The sequence below is a fragment of the Suncus etruscus genome, chromosome 6, assembly GCF_024139225.1.
Source record: "Suncus etruscus isolate mSunEtr1 chromosome 6, mSunEtr1.pri.cur, whole genome shotgun sequence".
NCBI classification, from domain to species: Eukaryota; Metazoa; Chordata; class Mammalia; order Eulipotyphla; family Soricidae; genus Suncus; species Suncus etruscus.
The window spans coordinates 32398512-32424305 of NC_064853.1; the positions used below are offsets into that span (position 1 = coordinate 32398512).

General features: G+C 43.4%; 1 protein-coding gene and 1 pseudogene across 1 annotated transcript in view; both read left to right on the forward strand.

Annotated features, from left to right (window-relative positions):
- Window positions 1-25794, forward strand: part of TESK2 (testis associated actin remodelling kinase 2) — a 138924-nt gene that overhangs the window by 69075 nt on the left and 44055 nt on the right. The window contains exon 4 of the mRNA XM_049774780.1: window positions 22368-22416. Coding sequence (XP_049630737.1) covers window positions 22368-22416 — 49 coding nt within the window. The remainder of the gene's footprint in view (window positions 1-22367; window positions 22417-25794) is intronic.
- Window positions 23235-23353, forward strand: LOC126012756 (uncharacterized; annotated as a pseudogene).

Below are 25794 nucleotides of genomic sequence, written 5' to 3' on the forward strand. Positions count from 1 at the left end.
CTTTATTGAAAGCAAAAAAATAACAAAATTTTGAGAAGGTCCTATAGCAGACAGGGAGAAACTTCTGACTTGGATAGAAAGACCAAACACAAAGCTAAATTCTAAATCCTTTGGGCTGGGTCAATAGCACAACTGGTAGAGCATTTGCCTTGCACACAGTAGATCTGGATTTGATTCCTGACATCGTATATGGCCCCCCTAAGCCTGCAAGAAAAAATTTCTAAGCACGGAGCCAAGAGTCACCCCTGAGCACTGCTGGGTGTGGCCCCAAATAACAACAAAAGTTCATTTGACTTGTTGAAAGAAAAGGCTGATAATGTTAAATTTGTTGCTAATTCTGGGTGGTTTAATCCAGTGGTTTTCTTTCTTTCACTTTTTTTTTTTGGGAAGAAGAGCATATCCGGCAGTGCTCAGAGCTTTACTTCTGGTTCTGTACTTTGGAATCACTTTTGGTGGTGCTGGGGGTGGGTAGCATGGTGTGCTGGAGATAAAACCCAGGTCTGAAGCATGCAAAGCAAATAGGTTACTCATTGTACTATCTCTTTGGCCCTAAATCAGTGGTTTTCAAATACTCATGTGTGACTACTACTATTGCAGACAACGATGGTTAAAATTGATTAGAATGATTCAAGAATCATTTATTATGTAAAGTGAAAGTACCTGGTGAGTCATGTGTGCTGATTTTAAAAGGCACTTGGAAAATTTGGAAATTATATAAGTGGTGGAGAAAAATGACTTGTCAGAGCAAATCTTCCATATGGATGAAACATTTTTGTTCTAGAAACCTTCCTATTAAAGAACTTTAATCCATTAGGAGGCCAAGTCAGAGTCAGGTTTCAAGGCTTTTAAGAACAGGATGATAGTCTTGCTTGGGATCAATGTCACAGGCTACAAGTTGAAACCTTTGTGATATGGAATAGTGAGAATTCAAGGCCTTTTAGAGCATGTACTGCTGATGTACTAGGGGAGCAGTAAGGAGTCATGGATAACCCAGCTCATCTTCCGAGATGTTCTCCTGAATTGCTATGCCAAAAAAAAAAAAGTTCAAAAATGGAGAAGTACTATTTGGAGAGTAACATTCTTTTATCAAGATTGTTGATTGTTGGGGCTGGAGAAATAGCATGGAGGTAGGGCATTTGCCCTGCATGCAGAAGGACGGTGGTTCGAATCCTGGCATCCCACATGGTCCCCTGAGCCTGCCAGGAGCGATTTCTTAGCGTAGAGCCAAGCGCTGCTGGGTGTGAGCCCAGAAAAACCAAACCAAACAAAAATGATTATTGATTGTTTTGATTGTTTGTTTGTTTATTTATTTATTTATTTATTTATTTTGGTTTTTGGGCCACACCTGGCGGTGCTCAGGAGTTACTCCTGGCTGTCTGCTCAGAAATAGCTCCTGGCAGGCACAGGGGACCATAGGGGACACCGGGATTCGAACCAACCACCTTAGGTCCTGGATCGGCTGCTTGCAAGGCAAACGCCGCTGTGCTATCTCTCCGGGCCCGATTGTTTATTATTGATAGTGCTCTGGACATCCTCTTTTTATTGATCTACCTCCATTATCAAAGTGGTGTTTCCAATCAATAGGTCAAGGAGATATTGTAGCTTTTCAGGTCTACAACCTTAGGTGGAAATTTACCTGGGCAATTGCTGCAGTGGTGGAAGACAATGTGAAGATACTGATGTAATTCTGGAAGAATTCCAGCTTCTATAGTTTCATTAAGTGCCTTGTTTGGACTTGAGATGATGTTTCCAAGGGGTGCATGAGTAATATGTGGAAAAGATACCTAAGAAGTTTATCCAAGACTTCAAAAGATTTGCTAAAGAGAAGGGGTTTGCAAAATTCAACTACCCCGAGGTTGAATTGGCATCAACTTTAAAGTAGGTGTGGATGAAAATTATATTGAGAAGCTTTAGAATGGATGCTGGGGAATAAAACAAATGAATTGTTGAAATTAATGTATAGCTGAAGAAGAGGCAAGAGAAAAAGAAATGGCAGGAGAGGAAAAGAACCTTTCCTGGAACAGGAAATATAATATAGCAGATAGGGTTCTTGCCTTGCACTTAGCTGACCCAGGTTTGACCCAGCATCCCAGGATTGATTCATGAGTGTCTCAAAATGGAGCAAGGAGTAACCCCTGAACAGTGCTGTGTGTGTCCACAAAAACAAAACAATAACAGCAAAAAACCTTTATAGTGAAGAGTTTAAGCAGAATTTTTGCAAATATCTATGATCTATAAAAAGTTTGAAATGGGGCTGGAGAGAGTGTACAGGATTTTATGCATTTGCTTATGGCTATGACCATAATCCTGGTTCTAATTTCTCACCACAAATGGTCCCCTTAGCACCACTGACTGGTTCCCAAACTCTAAAGTAAATTTGAAAATGGGATCTGGATGTAGCTCAGTAGTAGAGCTGATATTCTGGGTTCAATTGCTGGCAGCACACACACAAATTGTAAAGATGGATCCTAAATTTAACCTGGTTTGGTCCTTGATACTATAAAAAGAGAGAAAAATGAAGAGAGAAGATAGAAAAAGTCATTTATATGATTATTGGCAGGCCACTCAATGATGACTAAAAGCACCTATGTGGGGGCCAAAGAGATAGCACAGTGGTAGGGTGTTTGCCAGATGGTGGTTCAAATTCCGGCATCCCATTTGGTCCCGGGGCCTGTCAGGAGCAATTTCCGAGCACAGAGCCAGGAGTAACCCCAGAGCACTGCCAGGTGGGACCCCTCCAAAAAATTGGTAATGCTCAGCATCACCAGGGATGAACTCCAATAACTGAGTCCTTGCCCCCAAACAGACAAAAGCTCAAGCAGTATATGACCCTGAGATGTATTCTAGAAGAAGATCTCATGGGAGGTGACTGTCCCATGAAATCATTGCCCCTAAAAATTCTCCGGTGGGATGATATGTGAGGGTGGAAGACAGTGTTGCTGATAATCCTTAACCTTGATGGGCCCAGGCTAATATGTGTTCATCCTGTACTTATGGGCTACTTCTGGCTTTTTCTGACAGTGGTTGGAAGACCAAGTTATAAGGAGGACCAATCCCAAGCCTCCTGCATGAAAGCATATACTCAGCTCATTGAAGCTATCTTTACTCCAGCTGTGTATCCTAGTTGAAAAATAAAAGTTTGGGCCGGGCGGTGGCGCTAAAGGTAAGGTGCCTGCCTTGACTGCGCTAGCCTCCGACGGACCGCGGTTCGATCCCCCGGCGTCCCATATGGTCCCCCAAGCCAGGAGCGACTTCTGAGCGCATAGCCAGGAGTAACCCCTGAGCATCACCGGGTGTGGCCCAAAAACCAAAAAAAAAAAAAAAAAAAAAAAGAAAAATAAAAGTTTAGGGGTCCAGAGCAATAGTACGGTGGGTAGGGTGTTCGCCTTGCTGGATATACCCTCCCTCCAAGAAAAAGTTTTATAAATGAAAAATTGTAAATGGGAGAGAAAGCCCATTAAATAAAGATGAGGAATTATTAGGATCCTGGAATAACTCAGTGGCAGATCATCTGTCTTGAAGGCTTAAAGTGATGAGTTTGAGTCCCAATACTCCTGTGGATGCTCAGAATGATCTCAGTAGCACTGTCTTTTGGGAGGCCTTGGTACCACAATAAAGTATCTGAGTACCACATTCAGGTGGGTCTCCTGGTTGTTTGCAGCAGTAATAAAGGAAGAAAAGGAGAATGAAAAAGAAGGAAATTTTTTGCTTTGTTTTGTTTTGGAGGCCACATCTAGTGCTTAGGGATTACTCTTGGCTCTATACTTCAAGAATCACTCCTTGTGTGGGCTCAGAGAATCATATGGTATACCAAGAATTGAACCCTAGTCAGTTGTGTGCAAGGCAATGCCAACAGGTGTGGTCTCAAAACAAAGCAAACTGGGGTGGGAGAGATAGCATAGCAGGTAAGGCACTTAACTTGTACATGACAAAACCAGGTGTGATTCCTGGCATCCAATAAAAAAATTTATTTTTTTTTGGTTTTTGAGCCACACCTGGCATTGCTCAGGGGTTACTCCTGGCTGTCTGCTCAGAAATAGCTCCTGGCAGGCATGGGGGACCATATGGGACACCGGGATTCGAACCAACCACCTTTGGTCCTGGATCGGCTGCTTGCAAGGCAAATGCTGCTGTGCTATCTCTCCGGGCCCAAAATTTTTAAAAACTTAGAATTTTTTTTTGTTTTGTTTTGGGGCCATATTTGGCAGTGCTCAGCGGTTACACCTGGCTCTGTGCACATGGGTCATTCCTGAAGGCATTTGGGTCTGGGGGAACCATGTGCAATGTTGGGGATCGAACCTGGGTTGGCTGCTTGCAAGGCAAATATCCTGCCCGCTGTCACACTGGGCCCAAGCTTAGAAATTTTTAGAATGCTATATAGTGGGATTGGAGGGAGTAGCACAATAGGATGAATGTGGGATGCCAGGATTTGATAGTCACATCTTATGTCCCCTGAGGCACCCCTAAGTATAACCTCTAAGCACAGAGTCAGGAGTGACTAGTTTCCTAGCACTGTCACATTTGACCCCCAAACAAAGCAAAGTTATAATAAGCTAAGGTTGTTTAATTATTGAAAAAAGTATTTGGAGGGGGCGGGATCAGGTCCTAAACTCTATTATTGTTTCTTTCGCCCCTACAAAATCCTTACTTTCATACAGTGTTTATAGTCTATAGTGTGTAGAGTTCTACACTTACACCTTCACATGTATAATTTAATCTTTACTCTATGAAAGATAAAAAAAATTTTAGTGTGTCTTTTATGTGTCTAGGTAGTTTTAGGTCTTGGTATTTAGTACAATAACATGCTGTGCAGGTTTGTAATCTAGGAACAATTGGTAATTCCATATGACTTAGGTGTAGAATAGACTGTATTGAGTATCATATCTTTCTGACATTTACACAGTGCAGAAGTTGCACAAAAACATTTTAAAAATATATCCCTGTCGAGCAATGTGCTACTGTAACCCTGAAGACATCAGGAAGGAGATCATTACAAAGAAAGTGACATTTTTAGCTGATAGAGGGAGATCAGTATGCAAAACCTAACTCAGAGAAAAGCTTTTTTTTCTCTTTCATTATTTTGTCTGTTTAATTATTTTTGTATTTGAGTTTCAGTCATATAGTGGATTTTATTGTTTGTTTGATTTTGTTTTTTTTGGCCACACCCTTTGTGCTCAGGGGTTAATCCTGGCTCTGCTCAGAATCATTCCTGGCAGGCTCAGGGAATGATATGGGATGCTGAGAATTGAACCCAGGTTTTTCGCTTGCAAGGCAAATGCCCTACTCACTGTACTATTGCTCTGGCCCCAGTTATACAATGTTTTGACACTCATCCATTCACCAGAGTCAGGGAAAACCTTTGAAACTGAATTTCTATACGTATTATAAAAAGTATTTGTCCTACTTCATAAATCTTTGTTTTGTTTTGTTTTGTTTGTTTGTTTTGGGGTCACACCTGGCAGTACTCAGGGGTTATTCCTGGCTTACACTCAGAAATCAGTCCGCCAGGGTTGGGGGGACCATATGGGATGCCAGGATTCGAACCACCACCCTTCTGCATGCATGGCAAACACCTTACCTCCATGCTACCTCTCTGGCCCCTACTTCACAAATCTTTACTGAGTTCTTGCTTGTGTGCCAACCACTATTCCAGGTACTAAAAATGCATAGATAAGTAAAATTCTGATTTTCTAAGAAGGTTATAAACTCATGAGTATAAGAGCAGAAGGCAGATTATAATGAGTGTAGGAAGGACTAAAGGTTAAAAATATGTAGACAATGAGTACACTTGTTCTTTTTCTGGCTTAGTAAGGAGTCTTTATGCTATTTCTAGGTAGAAGGGGAAGTAATTGAAAGTTTTTGAAGATAGAAATTTGTGTTTTGAGAAACTATTTGAATTCATGTAAGGGGTAGCATAGTTTAGGACTATGATTTTTGGGGGGGTAAGAAAATGTCAACCAAGTAGTACTAAAGAACCCCTCCCAACAAATCGTTAGCTAACTGGACTTGTGGTTCAACAAGAGTCTGTGAATGCAGTCTGCTCTATCCTGTGGTCCTGGGAATTACCCAGGCTACCCACTGGTGCTAGGGATCTCCAGAGAGCCACACACAGTAGTGCTTGGGGGCTTCCAGAGCTGCACCTACAATACCTGGTGCTGGTCCTGAACCATGGTTTGGCACATGCAAAGTATGCATAATCTCTGTATCATTTCTCTTGCCCTCAAGCAAGAGAAAATATTATTTACCATTATTATCATGGTAAAGTAAAAATCCACTAACCTGAGCCAGAGAGATAGTTCAGTGGGCAGGAATACATAGTTCTCCTTCTAGAGGCCAGGGCTTAATTTAGTTCCCAAAGCACTATTTAGTTCCCAAAGCACTGCCAGGAGTGACCCACAAACACTCAGCCAAGAATAGCTCCTGAGCACTGTCAGGTATGGCCCAAAGTATAAAACAACCTACCCCCCAAAAACTTTTGTTTACTAGGCATTGCTAATTGCTGTTATAGAAATATTCCATTAAATCTTCATAACAAGCCTTTTTGGGGGAGGGGCAAGGATTGGCAACACATGGTAGTGCTCAAAGTTTCCTAGTTGTGACTGGAGTACAGCAGATAGGGATTCGCCTTACACATGGCCAAAACAAATTCAATCTCTGGCATCCTGTATTGTCCCCAAAGCTCACCAAAAGTGATCCCTGAACACAGTCAGTAGTAAGCTCTGAGCATTGCTGGGTGTGTGTAAAATCACCCCACGTGCCATAACTCCAAGCCCAGGTGAACAAGTCTGAATCAGAGTCGCACAAGAAATAATCCAAACCAGTCTGAGGGTGAAACACTTGTAGCAGGGGTCTCAAACTTGTGGCCCGTGGGCCGCAAACAGTCCTCTGTACAACATTTTGTGGCCCTAACCTAGAGGAATCTTTTTTTGCTTTGTTTTGTTTTAGTTGTTTGGGTCACATCCCCCAATGTTCAAGGCTTATTACTGGCTTTGCACTCAAGGATCACCCCGACTTTGTCTCCTGCGGCCCGCAGGTAAATTGAGTTTGAGACCCCTGATAGTCTACCTAGAATAGAGCTCCTCCTGCCTTTATTGAGTAAGGAGACTACCCCTGGGTGGGGCAGTAAACCCTCCCAGGTTTACGAGAAAGACAATCTCTGTTTGGGAGTAAATCCAAGTTGTAAACAAACATACAAAGAAACCAGGGGGTGATCTTGTTTTGGGTAAAATAAGGTATAACAAAAAGCAACAGGTGTGGCACCCCCAAAACCAATCAAACAAATAAAAACCAAAACAGAAAAGGACTGCTACTAGTTTTGTGCTCAAGGGTAATTCCTGACAGTGTTCAGGGGAACATGTGATGTCAGGAATCTAATGGGAGTCAACAAGTATTTTCTTTTTTTTTTTTTTTTTGGCCACACCCGTTTGACGCTCAGAGGTTACTCCTGGCTATGTGCTCAGAAATCGCCCCTGGCTTGGGGGGACCATATGGGACGCCGGGGGATCGAACCGCGGTCCTTCCTTGGCTAGCGCTTGCAAGGCAGACACCTTACCTCCAGCGCCACCTACCCGGCCCCACAACAAGTATTTTCTTTAAATGTCTACGTAATGTTAGTTTTTGCAAATCATTCAGTCTCTACCACTCTTTAACTCTGTGGTTCTAGCACAAAAGCAACCATAGAGAATACTGTGGATGTGTTCCAATAAAGGCACAAAAACAAGTAGGAGGCTATAGTTAGCCACCTTGTTACATTATAATTTTGAAAACCATAATGAAGGAAGAAATATAGCTTACCATATTTTGCTGCACCTCTTTTTCCTGATTTGGGTTGATGGGAATTGAATTATTTCTAGTTAGGTATATAATTTTTTTCTTTACAGTGCCAGGGGATCAAACCCAAATCTCATGCATATACAAACCATCTCTTTACTCTATAGGGATATCCTTTACTCCCAGAGAAACATCCTTTCTTGTAAGACACTCCCTAGAAAAAGCAATTTATACATATTTTTTTTTTTTTTTTTTTGGTTTTTGCGCCACACCTGGCATTGCCCAGGGGTTACTCCTGGCTGTCTGCTCAGAAATAGCTCCTGGCAGGCACGGGGGACCATATGGGACACCGGGATTCGAACCAACCACCTTTGGTTCTGGATGGGCTGCTTGCAAGGCAAACGCCGCTGTGCTATCTCTCCGGGCCCAATTTATACATAATTTAACCACATTCTAAAAACCATACCCAGTTGTACTCAGGGGATACTCCTGGTTTTGTGCTCAGTGATTGTAATTGTGCTCAGTGCCTGAGATTGAATTGGTGTGTCAGTAGGATAGCCTGCTAAGCTGTCCCTCTGACTTTTATTTGCCATTTTTTGGCAGACCACACCCAGTTGTGCTCAGGGATTACTCCTGGCTCTGTGCTCCTGACAGGTTTGGAAGACCCTAGGCAATATCAGGGATCAGACCTGGGTTGGCTATGTGCCAGGTAACCATCATAACTACTGTGCTATTGCTTTGGCCTTACTTGGTATTTTTCAACTGAAATTGCCTTTCAACCCCCTCAAATGAAAGGGCAGGAAGTTTTCTTTTAAGCCACAGTGGTCCTCAAACTATGGCCCGCAGGCCACATATTGTATTTGTATCTGTTTTATTTCTTCATTGCAAAATAAGATATATGCAGTGTGCATAAGAATTCGTTCATAAGTGTTGTTTTTACTATAGTCAGACCCTCCAATGGTCTGAGGGACAGTAAACTGGCCCCCTGTTTAAAAAGTTTGAGGACCCCTCTAAGGATACAGTTCTGTCCTTAATGCTTTACAATTGTAGGGGTTTTTTTTTGTTTTTGTTTTGGGGGGGGCACCCCCTTTTGATGCTCAGGGGTTACTCCTGGCTAAGCGCTCAGAAATTGCCCCTAGCTTGGGGGGGACCATATGGGACGCCGGGGGATCGAACCGCGGTCCTTCCTTGGCTAGCGCTTGCAAGGCAGACACCTTACCTCTAGCGCCACCTCTCTGGCCCCGCAATAGTAGTTTTAATAAAGAGTTACTTAATAAAAATAGCTTTGCACTATTGAAGTCAATGAAATTTATCAGAGGTGCAATTACTGCTAATTGAAAACTTTTCCCAATAAATAAATGACATGCTGATTCATAATTTAAATGATTAGGAAGTTGTGTAAACATCTAAGAGAATGACATTAACTTTTTTATTTTATTTTATTTTGGGGGGGTTGGGAGGGAGGATCACACCTGGCAGCGCTCAGGGATTACTCCTGGCTCTATGCTCAGAAATCGCTCCTGCCAGGCTTGGAGGATCATATGGGATGCTGGGATTTGAACCACCATCCTTCTGCATGCAAGGCAAATGCACTATCTCCATTCTATCTCTCCGACTCTGCCTTTTCTTATTTTATTTTTAAAATGTTTTAACACTCCTCACCCCTCACTGTGGTATTTCAGAGTCAGCTTTAGGAGTGGTTTGTGGAGATTACTACAGTGATGCTCAAGGGATCATACAGTGCTGGGAATCAAACCTGGAGTTCCAGCATGCAAGGTTGCATGCGTGTACCCCAGTACTGTCTTCCCTAGCCCAAGAGTGACTTATTTTTTTTTTTTGGAGGGGTCACATATTCTGGTAGGGCTCATTGGACCTTTAGCTGTATTGGGTATTGAACCCAGGTCAGATACATGCAAGGCAAGTGCCCTACTCTTGCCCCAGGCTACATGCTCAGAAATCACTCCTGGCTTGGGGGAACATGTGGGACTCAGGGGATTGAACCGAGATTCGTCCTGGATCAGCCTTACCACTGCGCTTTTGCTCCAGCTCCTGGAGTGATTCTTAACTGCAGAGCCAGAATAACCCCTAAGTACCTCTGGACATGGCCCTAAAACTAAACAACAATAACAGCAACAAAGCAATAAATATGTACTTGTACAGGTCCAGGAAAATAGCCCTGGGAGCTTATGCTCGTGCTTTGCATGTGGTAGGCCCTGGTTAAATTTCTAGCATTGCATGGTCTCCTAGGAATGTGTTGGGTATAGTTACTGAACACTGTTATATGAAAGTCCCTCAAAACCAAAACTTTAATAAAAAAAAAACATCTTTTCATGTACAGCTCACTTCAGAACTATTATTTTCTTACTCAGCTTGCCCAAATTTCCTCTTCTCTATTTCTACTACTACTCTCTTACCCATCTTATTTCTGGTGTTTTGTTTTGTTTTGGGCTATATCCGGTGGTGCTCAGGGCGTATATTCAGGTGTCACTCCTGTGAGGACTCAGAGACCTCAAGGGACCAGATGCAATGTTGGGGATCAAGCCCAAATAAACTGCATAAAGGCAAATTCCTTATCTGCTGTACCTTCTCTCTGACCCAGCCATCTCATTTCTGATGTTAACTGAAAGAAGTTCTCAGGTGTTCTCTCTGCACAATTTCCAAACACCCTGGCCTTTTATCACTTTAGATTTCAGTCTTTCAGGCCCCCCCCTTTTTTTTTAGCGTTTGTAACTTTGCATGTGATAGGCCCTGGTTAAATTTCTATAATTGCATGGTCTCCCAGGAAGGTGTTGAGTATAGCCACTGAATACTGTTACATGGAAGTCCCTCAAAAATCAAAACTTTATAAAACAAAAACATGCTTTCATGTACTTTTTACCTTCACCACTTTCCTTAGACTTTTTTTACCTCTACCATTTTCCTTCTACTTACTTTTGCTTTTAGTTTGTAGGTTTCTTTTCTTTTTTTGTTTTTTTGGGCTACACCGGCATCACTCTAGTTACTCCTGGTTCTGTGCTCAGAAATCACTTTTGGCAGGCACAGGGACCTTATGGGATTGCCAGGACTCGAACCACCGTTGGTCCTGGGTCAGCTGCTTGCAAGGTAAATGCCCTACCACTGTGCTATCTCTCCGGCCCTAGTTTGTAGGTTTAATAGTAAAGAATCTGATGAATACATTAAGTCAAATGACCCACTTACCCCAAACAGAGTTGAGGTTGGGACAAGATTTAGGAAATAGAGAAGAGTGGGCATACAGAAGCCTACTTCTCCCAGCCTTATGCGATCTAATTTGTTTCTTACCACTTTTTAAGTTTTACTGGTGATTTTTGTTTTGTTTTGTTTTTTGGGTCACACTGGCAGCTTTCAGGAGTTACACCTAGCTCTGCGTTCAGAAATCGCTCCTGGCAGGCTTGGGGACCATATAGGATGCCGGGATTCAAATCAGGGTCTGTCCTATGTAGGCCACAGGCAAGGCAAATAAATGCCTTACTGCTGTTCTATATCTCCGGCCCCTATAATGGTGATTCTTAATGCTTATAAGTGTTTTCGGACACATCTAGCAGGGCTCTGGGGTCACTCCCAGTGGTACTAGAGTAAACAGTGCTAGAGATCAAACCCAGGCCTCCTGTGTTCGAAGAATCACATTAACCTTTTGAACTATTTCATTTCCTCAGTCTACTTTTGAACTCAATATTTGTGAGTCCCTTTGCTAGGAACTTTACATTTATTGTTCATTCAGATGTTTTAAGATCTTTTTTTTTGGGGGGGAGGGGTCACATCCCGGTGACACTCAGAGGTTACTCCTGGCTCGGCCGTCAGAAATTGTTCCTGGCAGGTACAGGGAACCATATGGGTATATGGGATGCTGGGATTCAAACCACCATTCTTCCAGGATCCGCTGCATGCAAGGCAAACGCCCACTGTTGTCCTGTCTCTCCAGTGGGCTTGTTTGTCCTGTCTCTCCAGTGGGCTTGTTTTAAGATTTTTTTTTTTTTTTGGTTTTTGGGCCACACCCATTTGACGCTCAGGGGTTACTCCTGGCTATGCGCTCAGAAGTCGCTCCTGGCTTGGGGAACCATATGGGACGCCGGGGGATCGAACCGCGGTCCGTCCTAGGCTAGCGCAGGCAAGGCAGGCACCTTACCTTTAGCGCCACCGCCCGGCCCCCTTGTTTTAAGATCTTAATGTTGTGACACTATTATCTTAGAGAGAAGGAAGGTAAGGCTTAGTAAAGAGAGGAGGTGGGACTTGAACCCAGAACCACTAACTTCAGAGGTTTTTCACTACTCTACTATTTATCTTCCAGAGGTAATTCCAACTAGTCATTGGAGCCTGTACCCTACTTTTAGTATTGACAAGATCTTTCTTTGAGTACTTTCCTTTCTCAGGTTCACACTATTGGCTAGATAAACTTTGAGAAAACTAGAAGTCCAGAAACTGAAATTCTCACATAAGTAAGTTTTATTTGCTTGTTTGTTGTAGGGTCACCCTTGGATATTCTAGGGTGTTCCTAGTAAAGCACTCAGGTTATTTCTTTCATGCAAGTAGCTCTTTGAACTAACTTTTTGGTGGCCCTACATGAGTAATTTTGGTTGAATCAGCGTATCTTAAAAACTGTTTTGACGGTCGAAGTGATAGCATAGTGGTAGGACATTTGTCTTGCACATGGCCAACCCGGGATTGATCCGGGTTCGATCCCTGGTATCCCATATGGTCCCCCGAGCCTGGCAGGAGTGATCTCTGAGTGCAGATCAGGAGTAACCCTAAGTGCCACTGATGTGGCCCCCCCTAAACAAAACAAAAAACCAACCAACAACTATGTTTTGACTCCCACAACTATGTTTTGACTCCTTTCTGCGCTCTGGCAGGCTTGGGGTACCATATGGAATACCAGGGATAGAACCTGGGTCTGTCCCCCAAATCCTACCTCGTCAGGCGGCATGATTTCTACTGAATACCAACTCTCATACTCTTTGTTTTTATTGTCTTTGGATTTTTGTTATTCCACCATTATTTTTCTTTATATCTTGCATATGAAGAGAGAGATCATTCTATGTCGGTCTCTCTTCATCTTAATTTCACTCAGCTTGATACTGTCCAGTTTCCTCCATGTATTGCTTATATTCTATGAAAGAATTTTTATGGGCTGCCAGTGTGATTCCCAAGCTGACCGGGCTCTTCGTATATCCCTGAACTCTCTCATGCTGCCCTCTCTAACTAGAATAGCATTTCTCAACTTCTCTGAATTGTGAATTGCTATACATACTTAGAGTTTATAAACTTGTGAGCTGGAGTACAAGAGTTTAGGCACTTGTTTTGCATGCAACTACAGCCACAACAGTGGTTTGAATCACAGCATCATTTATGTGTTACCCCTGAGCACTGCCTAGTATGCTCTCCCCAAAATAAAAGTTTACTTTAAACTCATCCAAACTACATAAATGTTATTTTTCTTTTCTACATCTAAAATTTTTATTGGGGCTGGAGAGATAGCACAGTGATAAGGCGTTTGCCTTGCACGCAGCCAACCCAGGATTGACAGTGATTTGATTCCCGGAATCCCATATTGGTCCCCTGAGCCTTCCAGGGATGTTTTCTGAGCACAGAGCCAGGAGTAACCCCTGAGTATCGTCAGGTGTGATCTTTTCAAATCTCTCTCTCTCTCTTTTTTTTTTTTTTTTTTTTTTTTGGTGTTTGGTTTTTGGGTCACACCCGGCAGCGCTCAGGGGTTATTCCTGGCTCTACACTCAGAAATCGCCCCAGAAGGCTCGTTGGACCAGATGGGATGCCGGGATTCGAACCACCATCCTTCTGCATGCAAGACAAACACCTTGCCCCTGTGCTGTCTCTCTGGCCCCTCAAATATAATATCATTGATTTATTTGCTACTTTTACTTGTAACGAAAGGCTTTATGTAAAGACTATGTCTCTAAAACAACAACAACAAAAAACAAACAAGTGAACAAAAAAATTAATATGAGGAGCCCTAGCATGTGACTCAGTGGTAGTGGTCTGGGGCTGCAAGTTTGATCTCTAGCAACTCCCCTATATCACTGAATGTGATCCCGGAAGCACCACGGTTGTGGTCTCAGATTCCCTGCAACCAAATAAGCCTGCGATCCTCAGCCAGCACTCAAGCCAAGTATGTGATCATCACAATGACAACAAAGGGAAGGAAAGGGGAAATGAAAAACAGATAAAGCATCCTGCTGTGATATTACAGATGACCAGGCATGTTCCCTCCCTCAGTTCCTTTTCATTCAGCAAACATTAACTGAAATTATTACTATGCATGCACATCCAGTATTCATTGCTATTTTTTAGTACTGTCAGTCCAGGAAAAAATAGGACATGGACTTTGTCTTCATAGAACTTTATGGTTCTATCCATGCATTTTACTAGTCTAGCTTCACTTTCACTTATGACCAGTCTCTTTGCTTTTAAATGATTATTTGCTTGAGACAGAGAGAGAGAGGGAGAGAAAGAGAGAGAGAGAGAGAGAGAGAGAGAGAGAGAGAGAGAGAGAGAGAGAGTGTATGTGTGTGTACAAGTATAATTGGTTTTTTCCAACCTTCCTGTTCTCAAGGCTTAGTCCTGGTTCTGTGATCACTCCTAGAGAAGTTTGTTTGATTGGTGATTCTGGGATTGAACTGGGATTGGTTGGGTGTATCTTATCCATGTACAACCTTTTATTGGGGGGGGCACACCCGGTGGCACTCGGGTTACTCCTGGCTCTGTGTTCAGAAATTGCTCCTGGCGGACTTGGGTGACCATATGGGATACCGAGGATCGAACCAAAGTCAGTCCTGTGTTGGCTGTGTGCAAGGCAAACACTAGTGCTGTGCTTTCTTTCTGGTCCTCCCCTGTATTATTTCTCCAATTTGATTTAGTTTGTTGTTATTGTTGTTACTTCCTTTTTTTGTTTTCATTTTTAGTTTTTTGCTAATGCAATCATCTTCTTCTTCTTCTTTTTTTTTTTTTTTTTTTGTTTTTGGGCCACATCTGGCGATGCTCAGGGGTTACTCCTGGCTGTCTGCTCAGAAATAGCTCCTGGCAGGTACAGGGGACCATATGGGACACCAGGATTCGAACCAACAACCTTAGGTCCTGGATGGCTGCCTGCAAGGCAAACACCGCTGTGCTATCTCTCCGGGCCCTCAATCTTCTTTTTTTTGGGGGGGATACACCAGTGACACTTAGGGATTATTTCTGACTATGTTCTAAGAAATCACTCCTGGCTTGGGGGACCGTATGGTATGCCGGGGAATTGAATCCGGTCTGTCCTAGGTTAGCATGTGCAAGGAAAATGCCCTACTACTTGTGCCACTACTCTGGCCCCTGTTAACACAATTTAGATATTATTAACAAGACTTATTTTTTAGAAACTCATGTACCTATTGTTATGAAATTTATCTTCTTTCATTAATGATCATTATGATACGTTATAGCTTTAAATTTTATTTTATATTTTAATTTTTAATTTTTTTGGTTTTTTTTTTTGGTCACACCCAGCAGTACTCAGGGGTTACTCCTGGCTCTATGCTTAGAAATCACTCCTGGTAAAAAAAAAAAAAAAAGAAATCACTCCTGGTAGGCTCAGGGGACCATATGCATATGGGATGCCGGGATTTGAACCACTGTCCTGCATGCAAGGCAAATGCCTTACTTCATGCGATCTCTCTGGCCCCAGATAGCTTTTTTGTTTTTGTTTTTGGGTCACACCCAGCTATGCTTAGGGGTAACTCCTGGCTCTAAGCTCAGAAATCACTCCTGGCAGGTTCGGGGGATCATATGGGATGCTGGGATTCGAACCACCATCCTTCTGCATGCAAGGCAAACACCCTACCACTATGCTATCTCTCTGGCCCCTTATATTTTAATTTTTAATTAGTTTTTGTTTTTGTTTTGGGGCCATACTCAGTTATACTCAGGATTATTCTTGGTTTTGCACTCAGGAGTCACTCCTGGCAGACTTGGGACCATATAGAGTGCTAGAAATCAAACAGGTAGGCAGTGTGTAAAGGAAACACCCTACCCTCTTTACTGTTGCTCTGGTCCCTTAAGTTTTATTTCTTTATATAATAAATACTTTGGTTGTTTAAAAACTTAAAATATAATACATATTTACAAATTAGCCTTTGTCCCCTCTTAGCATCACTAGGTGTGTTTTGTTTTGTTTTTTGGATCATACCAGGTGGCGCTCAGGGGTTACTCCCGGCTCTGCACTCATAAATCACTCCTGGCAGGCATGGGTGACCATATGAGATGCTGAGATTCAAACCACCATCCGTACTGAGTCGGCTGCGTGCAAGGCAAATGCCCTACTGCTGTGCTCTCTCTCTCTGGCCCAGCATCACTTAGTTTTATTTCTTTTCTTTTCGAGTTACATCAAGTAGTACTGGAAGGGACCTTCGGTTTACACCTGAGTTGTGCTTTGGGAATCCTACAGTGTCAAACAAAGGGCCTTATACCTTACACATGAAAGACCTGTGCTCTACCCGTTGGGTAGACATTCCTGGTTCACATATAGGTATATTTTTTGGCCACACCCAGTGACGCTCGGGTTACTCCTGGCTATGTGCTCAGAAATCGCTCCTGGCAAAAAAAAAAAAAAGGGGGGGGGAGGAAGTGGAGAGATAGCATGGAGGTGGGGCGTTTGCCTTTCATGCAGAAGGACGGTGGTTCGAATCCCGGCATCCCATATGGTCCCCTGAGTACTGCCGGGTGTGACCCCCCCCTCCAAAAAAAAGAAAAATCACTCTTGGCTTGGGGGACCATATGGGACACTGAGGGATCAAAACGCGATTCATCCTAGGCTAGCACACACAAGGCAGATACCTTATGACTTGTACCACTGCTCTGGCCCCACATACAGATATTTTTATTAGCCATTTATGCTTATTTTTCTGAAAATTATTCACATGGCTTTTGCTTAATTTCTGTTTTTATTTTCCACAAAATTATTTACATGCATATTCCATATTATTTTATTATTAAACAAGTTTTCAGTTTTGGTGCCATACACAGCAATGCTCAGATTTTACTCCTGTCTCTGTGTTTAGGGATCATCCTGCCTCTGTGCTTAGGGGACCATATACAGTGCCTGGGATTGAACCAGTGTCATCCAAGGCATGTGCCTTACCCCTTGGACAGTGTTTTCAGCCTCCTACATATTCTTTAAAGCTTTATGTGGGGCCGGGCGGTGGCGCTAAAGGTAAGGTGCCTGCCTTGACTGCGCTAGCCTTGGACGGACCGCAGTTCGATCCCCCGGTGTCCCATATGGTCCCCCAAGCCAGGAGCAACTTCTGAGCACATAGCCAGGAGTAACCCCTGAGCGTTACCGGGTGTGGCCCAAAAATCAAAAAAAAAAAAAAAAAAAAAAAAAAAAAAGCTTTATGATCTCAGGGACTGGAGAGATAACACAGAGGGTAGAGCATTTGCCTTGCACATGGCCCACCCAGGACAGCTCAGAAATCCCCTGAGCCTGCCAGCAATAATTTTTGAGCACAAAGCCAGGAGTAACCCCTGACCACTGCTGGGGAGGGGATGACCCCAAACCCAAAAAAATAAACAAACACTCTATGTCAGTTATGATTGGGTACCTCTGTAACAAGTAACAGAATAGTATTGAGGGCCCGGAGAGATAGCACAGCGGCGTTTGCCTTGCAAGCAGCCGATGCAGGACCAAAGGTGGTTGGTTCGAATCCCGGTGTCCCATATGCCAGGAGCTATTTCTGAGCAGACAGCCAGGAGTAACCCCTGAGCACCGCCGGGTGTGGCCCCCCCAAAAACAAACAAACAAACAAACAAAAAACAGAATAGTATTGAAACATACAAACACTGTCTACTTCTTGAAGCCAGACAAATTAGTACAGGGGGTTGGCACATCCTTTGTATGCATCTGACCTGGGTTCAATTCCTGGTATGACATATGGCCTCCTCAGCAACACCAGTAGTGATCCCTGATTCCCAAACTAGGAGTACACCAAAACTGGGTATAGCTCAACACAAAACAAAACAAAACAAAAACTATCTAATTTTCATTTTCACTTTACTTTACTATTTTTTTTCTTTCTTTTTTGGTTTTTGGGCCACACCCGGAGGTGCTCAGGGGTTACTCCTGGCTGTCTGCTCAGAAATAGCTCCTGGCATGCACGGGGGACCATATGGGACACCCGGATTCAAACCAACCACTTTAGGTCCTGGGTGGGCTGCTTGCAAGGCAAACACCACTGCGCTATCTCTCCGGCCCTACTTCTCTATTTTTTAAAATGACATATTTGGGGCTGGAGACATAGGACAGTGGTAAGGCATTTGCCTTGCACGTAGATGGACCTGAGATAGACAGGGATTGATTTCCAGCATTCCGTATGGTCCCCCAAGCCTACCAGGAGAGATTTCTGAGCGTAGAACCAGGCATAACCTCTGAGCATCAACCAAGTGCAGCCCAAAAATGAGAAAGAGAGAGAGAGAGAGAGAGGGAGAGAGAGAGAGAGAGGGAGAGAGAGAGGTGGGGGGAGAGAGAGGGGAGAGAGAGGGGGGAGAGAAGGAGAGAGAGGGAGAGGGAGAGAGATTGATTTGGAAGAATTTTTTTATCACAACCAATGGTGGTCAGGAACTGCTGCCTCTTCATGTCTCAGAGAACTGTGCAGTGCTGGGGGTGGAACTCTGATCTGCCAGCAAGCACATTCGCCAGCATTTGAGCCATTTTCCAGGCCCTGAAAGAGTTCTTTGTATATTAAGAAAATTAAGAGGCTGGACCAATAGCTTAGTGAGTAGGGCATTTGCCTTGCACGCAATTGCCAGGAGTCCTTTTCTCCCCGTGTTTAAACCAGCACTGGTTGTTCTTGTTCTTTTTGATGTGTGTCAGTCTCTGTAGTGTGAGATATCTCAATGTCATTTTAATGATCTCCATGATAATCTCCATGATGATTAATTACGTATTTTTATATACCTTTTGGCTATTTCTATTTCTTCTTTGAAGATGTCTCTGTTTATTTTCCCAATTTTGTTTTGTTTTGTTTTGTTTTGGGGCCACACTTGGCGGTGCTCAGTGGTTACTCCTGCTATCTACTCAGAAATAGCTCCTGGCAGGCATGGGGGACCATATGGGATGCCGGGATTCGAACCTACCACGTTAGGTACTGGATCAGGTGCTTGCAAGGCAAACACCTGTGCTATCTTTCCAGCCCCTTTCCCAATTTTTTTTTTTTTTTGGTTTTTGGGCCACACCCGTTTGACGCTCAGGGGTTACTCCTGGCTATGTGCTCAGAAATCACCCCTGGCTTGGGGGGACCATATGGGACGCCGGGGGATCGAACCGCGGCCCGTTCCTTGGTAGTGCTTACAAGGCAGACACCTTATCTCCAGCGCCACCTTCCCAGCCTCCCCTTTCCCAATTTTTTTTTTTTTTGGTTTTTGGGCCACACCCTGTGACGCTCAGGGGTTACTCCTGGCTATGCGCTCAGAAGTTGCTCCTGGCTTCTTGGGGGACCATATGGGACGCCGGGGGATCGAACCGCGGTCCGTCCTAGGCTAGCGCAGGCAAGGCAGGCACCTTACCTCCAGCGCCACCGCCCGGCCCCCCCTTTCCCAATTTTTGATGAGTGAATTTTCTTTCTTGTTAAGTTCTACCAGTGCCTTATATATTTAGATATTAACTTTAGGGGGCTGGCGCAGTGGTGCTAGAGGTAAGGTGCCTGCCTTGCCTGTGCTAGCCTAGGACGGACCGCAGTTCGATCCCCCGGCATCCCATATGGTCCCCCAAGCCAGGAGCGACTTCTGAGCACATAGCCAGGAGTAACCCCTGAGCGTCACCAGTGTGGCCCCTCCCCCCAAAAAAAGATAATAACTCTTGTCAGATGGGTCTAGGTAAATAATCTCTCCCATTCTCTTGGTGGTCTTTGTTTTCTGATTATCATTTTCTTTGAGGTGAAGAAGCTTTTTAGTTTAATATAGTCCCATTTGTTTATCTGCTTTGATTCACTTGCTCAATGGTCTTTCATCTTTGAAGATGCCTTGAGCATCAATGTCTTGGGGAATTATGTATATATTTTCTTATATACATTCTGGGTTCATGTCTGATATCAAGGTTTTTTGTTTTTTTGTTTTTTGTTTTGGCCACACCTGGCGATGCTCAGGGGTTACTCCTGGCTGTCTGTTCAGAAATAGCTCCTGGCAGGCACGGGGGACCATATGGGACACCGGGATTCGAACCAACCACCTTTGGTCCTGGATCGGCTGCTTGCAAGGCAAACACCGCTGTGCTATCTCTCCGGGTCCAATATCAAGGTCTTTAATCCATTTTATTTTGCCTTTTGTGCATGGCCTTAGAAAGAAGTCTGAGTTCTTTCATTTATTTTTTTGCATGTAGTTGACTAGTTTTGGGTTCATGTCTGATATCAAGGTTTTTTTTTGGTTTTTGGGTCACACCCGGCAGTGCTCAGGGGTTACTCCAGGCTCTATGCTCAGAAATCACTCCTGGCAGGCTCAGGGGACCATATGGGATGCCGGGATTCGAACCAATGACCTTCTGCATGAAAGGCAAATGCGGGCCGGCGAGGTGGCGCTAGAGGTAAGGTGTCTGCCTTGCAAGCGCTAGCCAAGGAAGGACCACGGTTCGATCCTGGCGTCCCATATGGTCCCCCCAAGCCAGGGGCAATTTCTGAGTGCTTAACCAGGAGTAACCTCAGAGCATCAAATGAGTGTGGCCCGAAAAACCAAAAAAAAAAAAAAGGAAAAAAGGAAAAAAGGCAAATGCCTTACCTCCATGCTTTCTCTCCGGCCCCTCTTAACATCTCTTGTTGAAGAGGCTTTCTTTGTTCCACTTTATATCTTTGCTCCTTTATTGAAGATTAACTGTTCATATACCTGAAGGTCTGCCTCAGGATGTTCATTCTATTCTATTGATCATAAAGTCTGTTTTTATTTCAATTCCATGCTGTTTTAATTATAACTATCGTACAGTTTGAAATCGGGGAAATTGCTTTAGCTATTTAGGGGTGGTGGTACTGGTGATGGTGTATGTGGCATTTATTGTCCCATATGAATTTCAAAGTGTTTGATCTAGTTATTTGAAAAATGTCAAGGGTATTCATAGAGTGATTGCATTGAACCTCTACAATGCTTTAATAAAATGCCTTTTATTTGGGGGTGGTTTGGGTCACACCTGGCGGTGCTCAGGGGTTACTCCTGGCTCTGTGCTCAGAAGTTGCTCCTGGCAGGCACGGGGGACCATATGGGATGCCTGGATCGGCTACATGCTAGACCAGGGGTCTCAAACTCAATTTACCTGGGGGCCACAGGAGGCAAAGTCGGGGTGATCCTCGAGTGCAAAGTCAGTAGTAAGTCTTGAACATTGGGGGGTGTGACCCAAACAACTAAAACAAAACAAAACAAAAAAAGATTCCTCTAGGGCAGGGCCACAAAATGTTGTACGGAGGGCTGTTTGCACAAATTTGAGACCCCTGTAGCTAGACAAATGCCCTACCACTCTCCTGGCCCCGAGTATTGCCATCTCAGTTTGTGAGCAGGAGATTACTTATTTTTTTCTGGTTTTTTTTTTTTTTTTGGGTCATATCCAGCAGTGCTTTGGGGTTACTCCTGGCTCTACAGCCCTACAGCTCTACAGCTATCTCTTCAGCCCTACATACTTATTTTTATTAATAGATCTTGCCTACAAAAGTTTCATGGTAAACTTAAAAATTTAGGAGCTTGGGGCCGGAGAGATAGAATGGAGGTAGGGCATTTGCCTTGCATGCAGAAGGACGGTAGTTCGAATTCTGGCATCCCATATGGTCCCCCGAGCCTGCTGGGAGCAATTTCTGAGCGTAGAGCCAGGAGTAACCCCTGAGCACTGCCGGGTGTGACCCAAAAAACAAAAAACAAAAAAATTTACGAGCTTGGGGCCAGAGCCATGCGCAGCAGTAGGGCATTTGCCTTGCATGCGGCTGACCCAGGGCATACCGTGGTTTGATCCCCTGGCGTCCCATATGGTCCCCCAAGCCAGGAGCAATTTCTGAGCGCATAGCCAGGAGTAACCCCTGAGCATCACTGAGTATGGCCCAAAAATTAAAAAAAAAAATCTATCAGCTTGGGGCTCTGAAGAGATAGTATGTGGTAAGGTGCTTGCCTTGCACACAGCCCCACCTAGGTTTGATCCCTGATATTCCATATGATCCCAAGCACTGCCAGGAATAATTCCTAGTATAGAACCTGGAGTAAACCCTGAGCATTGCAAGTGTGGCCCCAAAACAAACAAATAAAAAATTAACATCCTGGAGATTGAAACATAGTACATTGGGTAAGGCTTGCACAATGAATGACCTGACCTTGGTATCTGGCATCCCATTTGGTGGTGAACCCCACCAGGAGTGATACCTGAGCACCAAACCAGGAGTAAGCCCTGACCACAGCCAGGTGTGACCTCTTCAAAATAAGTTACTGATGAGGCACCAATATTTGAGAGGCTATTGGAACTTCGGGGGCCTTGCAGGTATTTGATTGTTTCTTATGCATGGAAAAGTAAACAGGCTTTTCTCTATGCACTTATGTTAATATTTCTCTCAATTGCTTAAAATAGATCTGTTGTTTTGTAGGTTCATGGGCGTGTGCGTACATCAAGGACAATTGCATGCTCTTACAGAGGTATGACTTTAATATATATGTTAAAGTGAGTTTCTCCCTTAATTTTAGCATTTATGATTGTATAGTAATTGGTACTTATATATTTAAGCAAACTATTTATATTTGTTTGTGGAAATTTTCAGTGTTTATACTTCTGTTGCCTGGGGACATCAGGGACATACAAGAGAAATTGGAGAATACTAATATCTCTTAATACATTTAGATTCACTAAATGTTGGGGCTGGAGCAATAGCACAGTGATAGGGCATTTCCCTTGCATGCGGCTAACCCTGGAAGGACCTGAGTTCAATCTCTGGCATCCTATGTAGTCTCCTGAGCCTGCCAGGAGTACTCATTGAGCACAACTGGATGTGGCTTCCCCCCAAAAATAAATAAATAAATTCACTAAATGTTTGGTGCTTCTTTTGAAAATATCCTTTGAAACTATTAGTTCTTGCTGCCAGAATGGCCCCTTCTATGCTATATAATGACATTATTTGACAGCAGACTCTATCATGACAAGGGTCCAACTACCCATTAGTGATGTAATCTGGAAGCCTACTCTTCTTGCTCTAGTTTCCCAACTGGTCTTATTACTCCTTGGAATCAGGTTTCCATCTCAATTTTTATTTCATTTTCAGCCTTTGCTGAGAAAAAAAAATACATACTAGTTTTTACTCAGACTCTTAGGACTAGAGAACCTTTTTAGAACAGATATTTCTCATATTTCAGTTACTTAACTATCAGTATTTGCATGCTTGTTTTTGGGCCATCGTGGCAATTCTTAGGGGTTACTTGACTCTGCACTCAGAAATTATTCTTAACAGTGTTCATGCATCTATGATGGCCATATCACCCTGAATGTGCCCGATCTCGTCTGATCTCGGAAGCTAAGCAGGGTTGGGCCTGATTAGTACTTGGATGGGAGACTGCCTGGGAATACCGGGTGCTGTAGGCTTAAAATCAAAACAAAACAAAACAGTGTTCATGCGACTATCTGAAATTCCAGGGATAGAACCCAATTCAGTGCAGGCAAGGAAAGCACTTTGCCCATTGTACGATCTGTCCAGCTCTGTGCTTGTGTGTTTCTTAGGAACCTGTATAGATTCCCATAACCTTCTAGGATCAAGAGGTTTGCATAAGGCTCATATATATATTTGTTGTTATCTTTGTTGTTTTTGTTTTGGTCCACATCTGGTAGTGCTCCTGGCTCTATACTCAGGAATTATTCCTGGCAGTGTTGGAGTAAAATACATCCCACATGAGTTTTTCTGTTTGTTTGTTTGTTTTGTTTTTTTTTGGTCACACCCAGTAGTGCTCAGGGGTTACTCCTGACTCTAAGCTCAGAAATCGCTCCTGGCAGGCTCAGGGGACCATATGGGATGCCGGGATTCTGCATGCAAGGCAAATGCCTCACCTCCATGCTATCTCTCTGACCCCCACATGTATTTTTTTTGGGGGGTCACACCCAGCAGCGCTCAGGGGTTACTCCTGGCTCTATGCTCAGAAATTGCTCCTGGCAGGCTCGGGAGAACATATGGGATGCCAGGATTCGAACCACCATCCTTCCGCATGAAAGGCAAATGCCTTATCTTCATGCTATCTCTCCAGCCCCACCACATGTATTTTGTAATATAAATTACTTCATTTAGGACCAATGAGGTGACGTTAGAGGTAAGGTGTCTGCCTTGCAAGCGCTAGCCAAGGAAGGACCATGGTTCAATCCCCCGACTTCCCATATGGTCCCCCCAAGCCAGGGGCAATTTCTGAGCGCTTAGCCGGGAGTAACCCCTGAGCATCAAACTGGTGTGGCCCTAAAAACCCAAAGTAAATAAATAAATAACTTCATTTAAAGACCATATATTATATTGTTGCTTGTAATACATTTGTTTCTAAATAAGTAGGAGAAAACAAAAAAAGAAAAAAATGCAGCAACATGAAAATTATTATATCTTTCCATGAGGTCATTACATCATTATAAATTCTAAGCTCTTGTTGCTATTAAATATGAACATTAGATGGCTTAAATACAAGTTGGTGTTCAAATTAGTCTGTTTCCATTGGGATGATAGTATTTAAAAATTTGGAGTTGTCAAGAATTTCAAACACTGTGGCTGATACTGTGACTTTTGTGGGGTATGTTTTTGGCTGCCAGATTTGCAGAAGTATGAGAAGCTGGGGAAACAGTGCTCACTCTAAAAACGTTCTGATGATGTCAGCCCAAATATTTGTAGAACTGGAGTTTGGTCAGCTTGCTGTTTCTGTAAAGATCCATAGTGGTGAAGCTGGGCCATTAGCAAAGCAGCGATTGTTAGTGGTCAGTGCAGCTGGTATGGTTTCAGCAAGGCAGGGTGTACCCACACTTTTTCAAGGCTTGAATATTTGAGAATATATTGAGTATATAGAGCTGATTGAATGCTGACATGGCAACTGTGTTCATGGGGATATGATTTCCCCCATATATATTTTTATGTATGCTATGTATTCATGTGTATGCTCCCAGATTATACTGATGATCATCTAGATTTGGAAAGAACTATATTCTAGAACAGTATTTCTCAAAGGGGCTATACCATGATTGTGAATGGAGAGATGCACTGCAACAATCCAGGGAACAGTCATAGCCTAAGGTGCAATTAGGAAAAAGCTTTCTCTTTGCTTCAAGTGTAGGTTTTTAAAGAGGTTTTGTTATAAAAGGGTTTTTTTTGTTTGTTTGCTTGTTTTGTTTTTGGGTCACAGCTCAAGGGTTACTCCAGACTCGGCGCTCAGAAATCGCTCCTGGCAGAGTCGGGGATCATATGGGATTCCAGGATTCAAAACACCGTCCTCTGTGTGCAAGGCAAATGCCCTACTACTGTGATATCTCTCCGGCCCCTATAAAAGGTTTTTTTTTTTTTCTTTTTCTGTAAAGGGAGCTAAATGAGGCCAAATAAATTTGAAGGAAGATGGGGCCGGAGAGATAGCATGAAGATAGGGCTTTGTCTTGCATGCAGAAGGACGGTGATTTGAGTCCCGGCATCCCATATGGTCCCCCGAGCCTGCCAGGGGTGATTTCTGAGCTTAGAGCCAGGAGTAACCCCTGAACGATGCCAGGTGTGACCCAAACAAACAAACAAACAAAAAATTTGAAGGAAGATCAAATGAAATGATGGGAAAGTTACAAGCATGGACTCTACTGCCAGATAGTTCAAAGGACTAACTACAGGCTTTGCATACAGGAGATCTGGGTTCAATATAAAGTAATGTATGGCCTGTCTATCAAGCACAATCAGGCACAGCCCAGACCCTGGAGTAGCCCCAGACCACCAAAAACCAATTAAAAAGAGCATATGCTCTAAAGTTTTGATTGCCTATGGTTGTAATCAGACTTTTTAATTCAGTATTTTTATTTGAATAAAA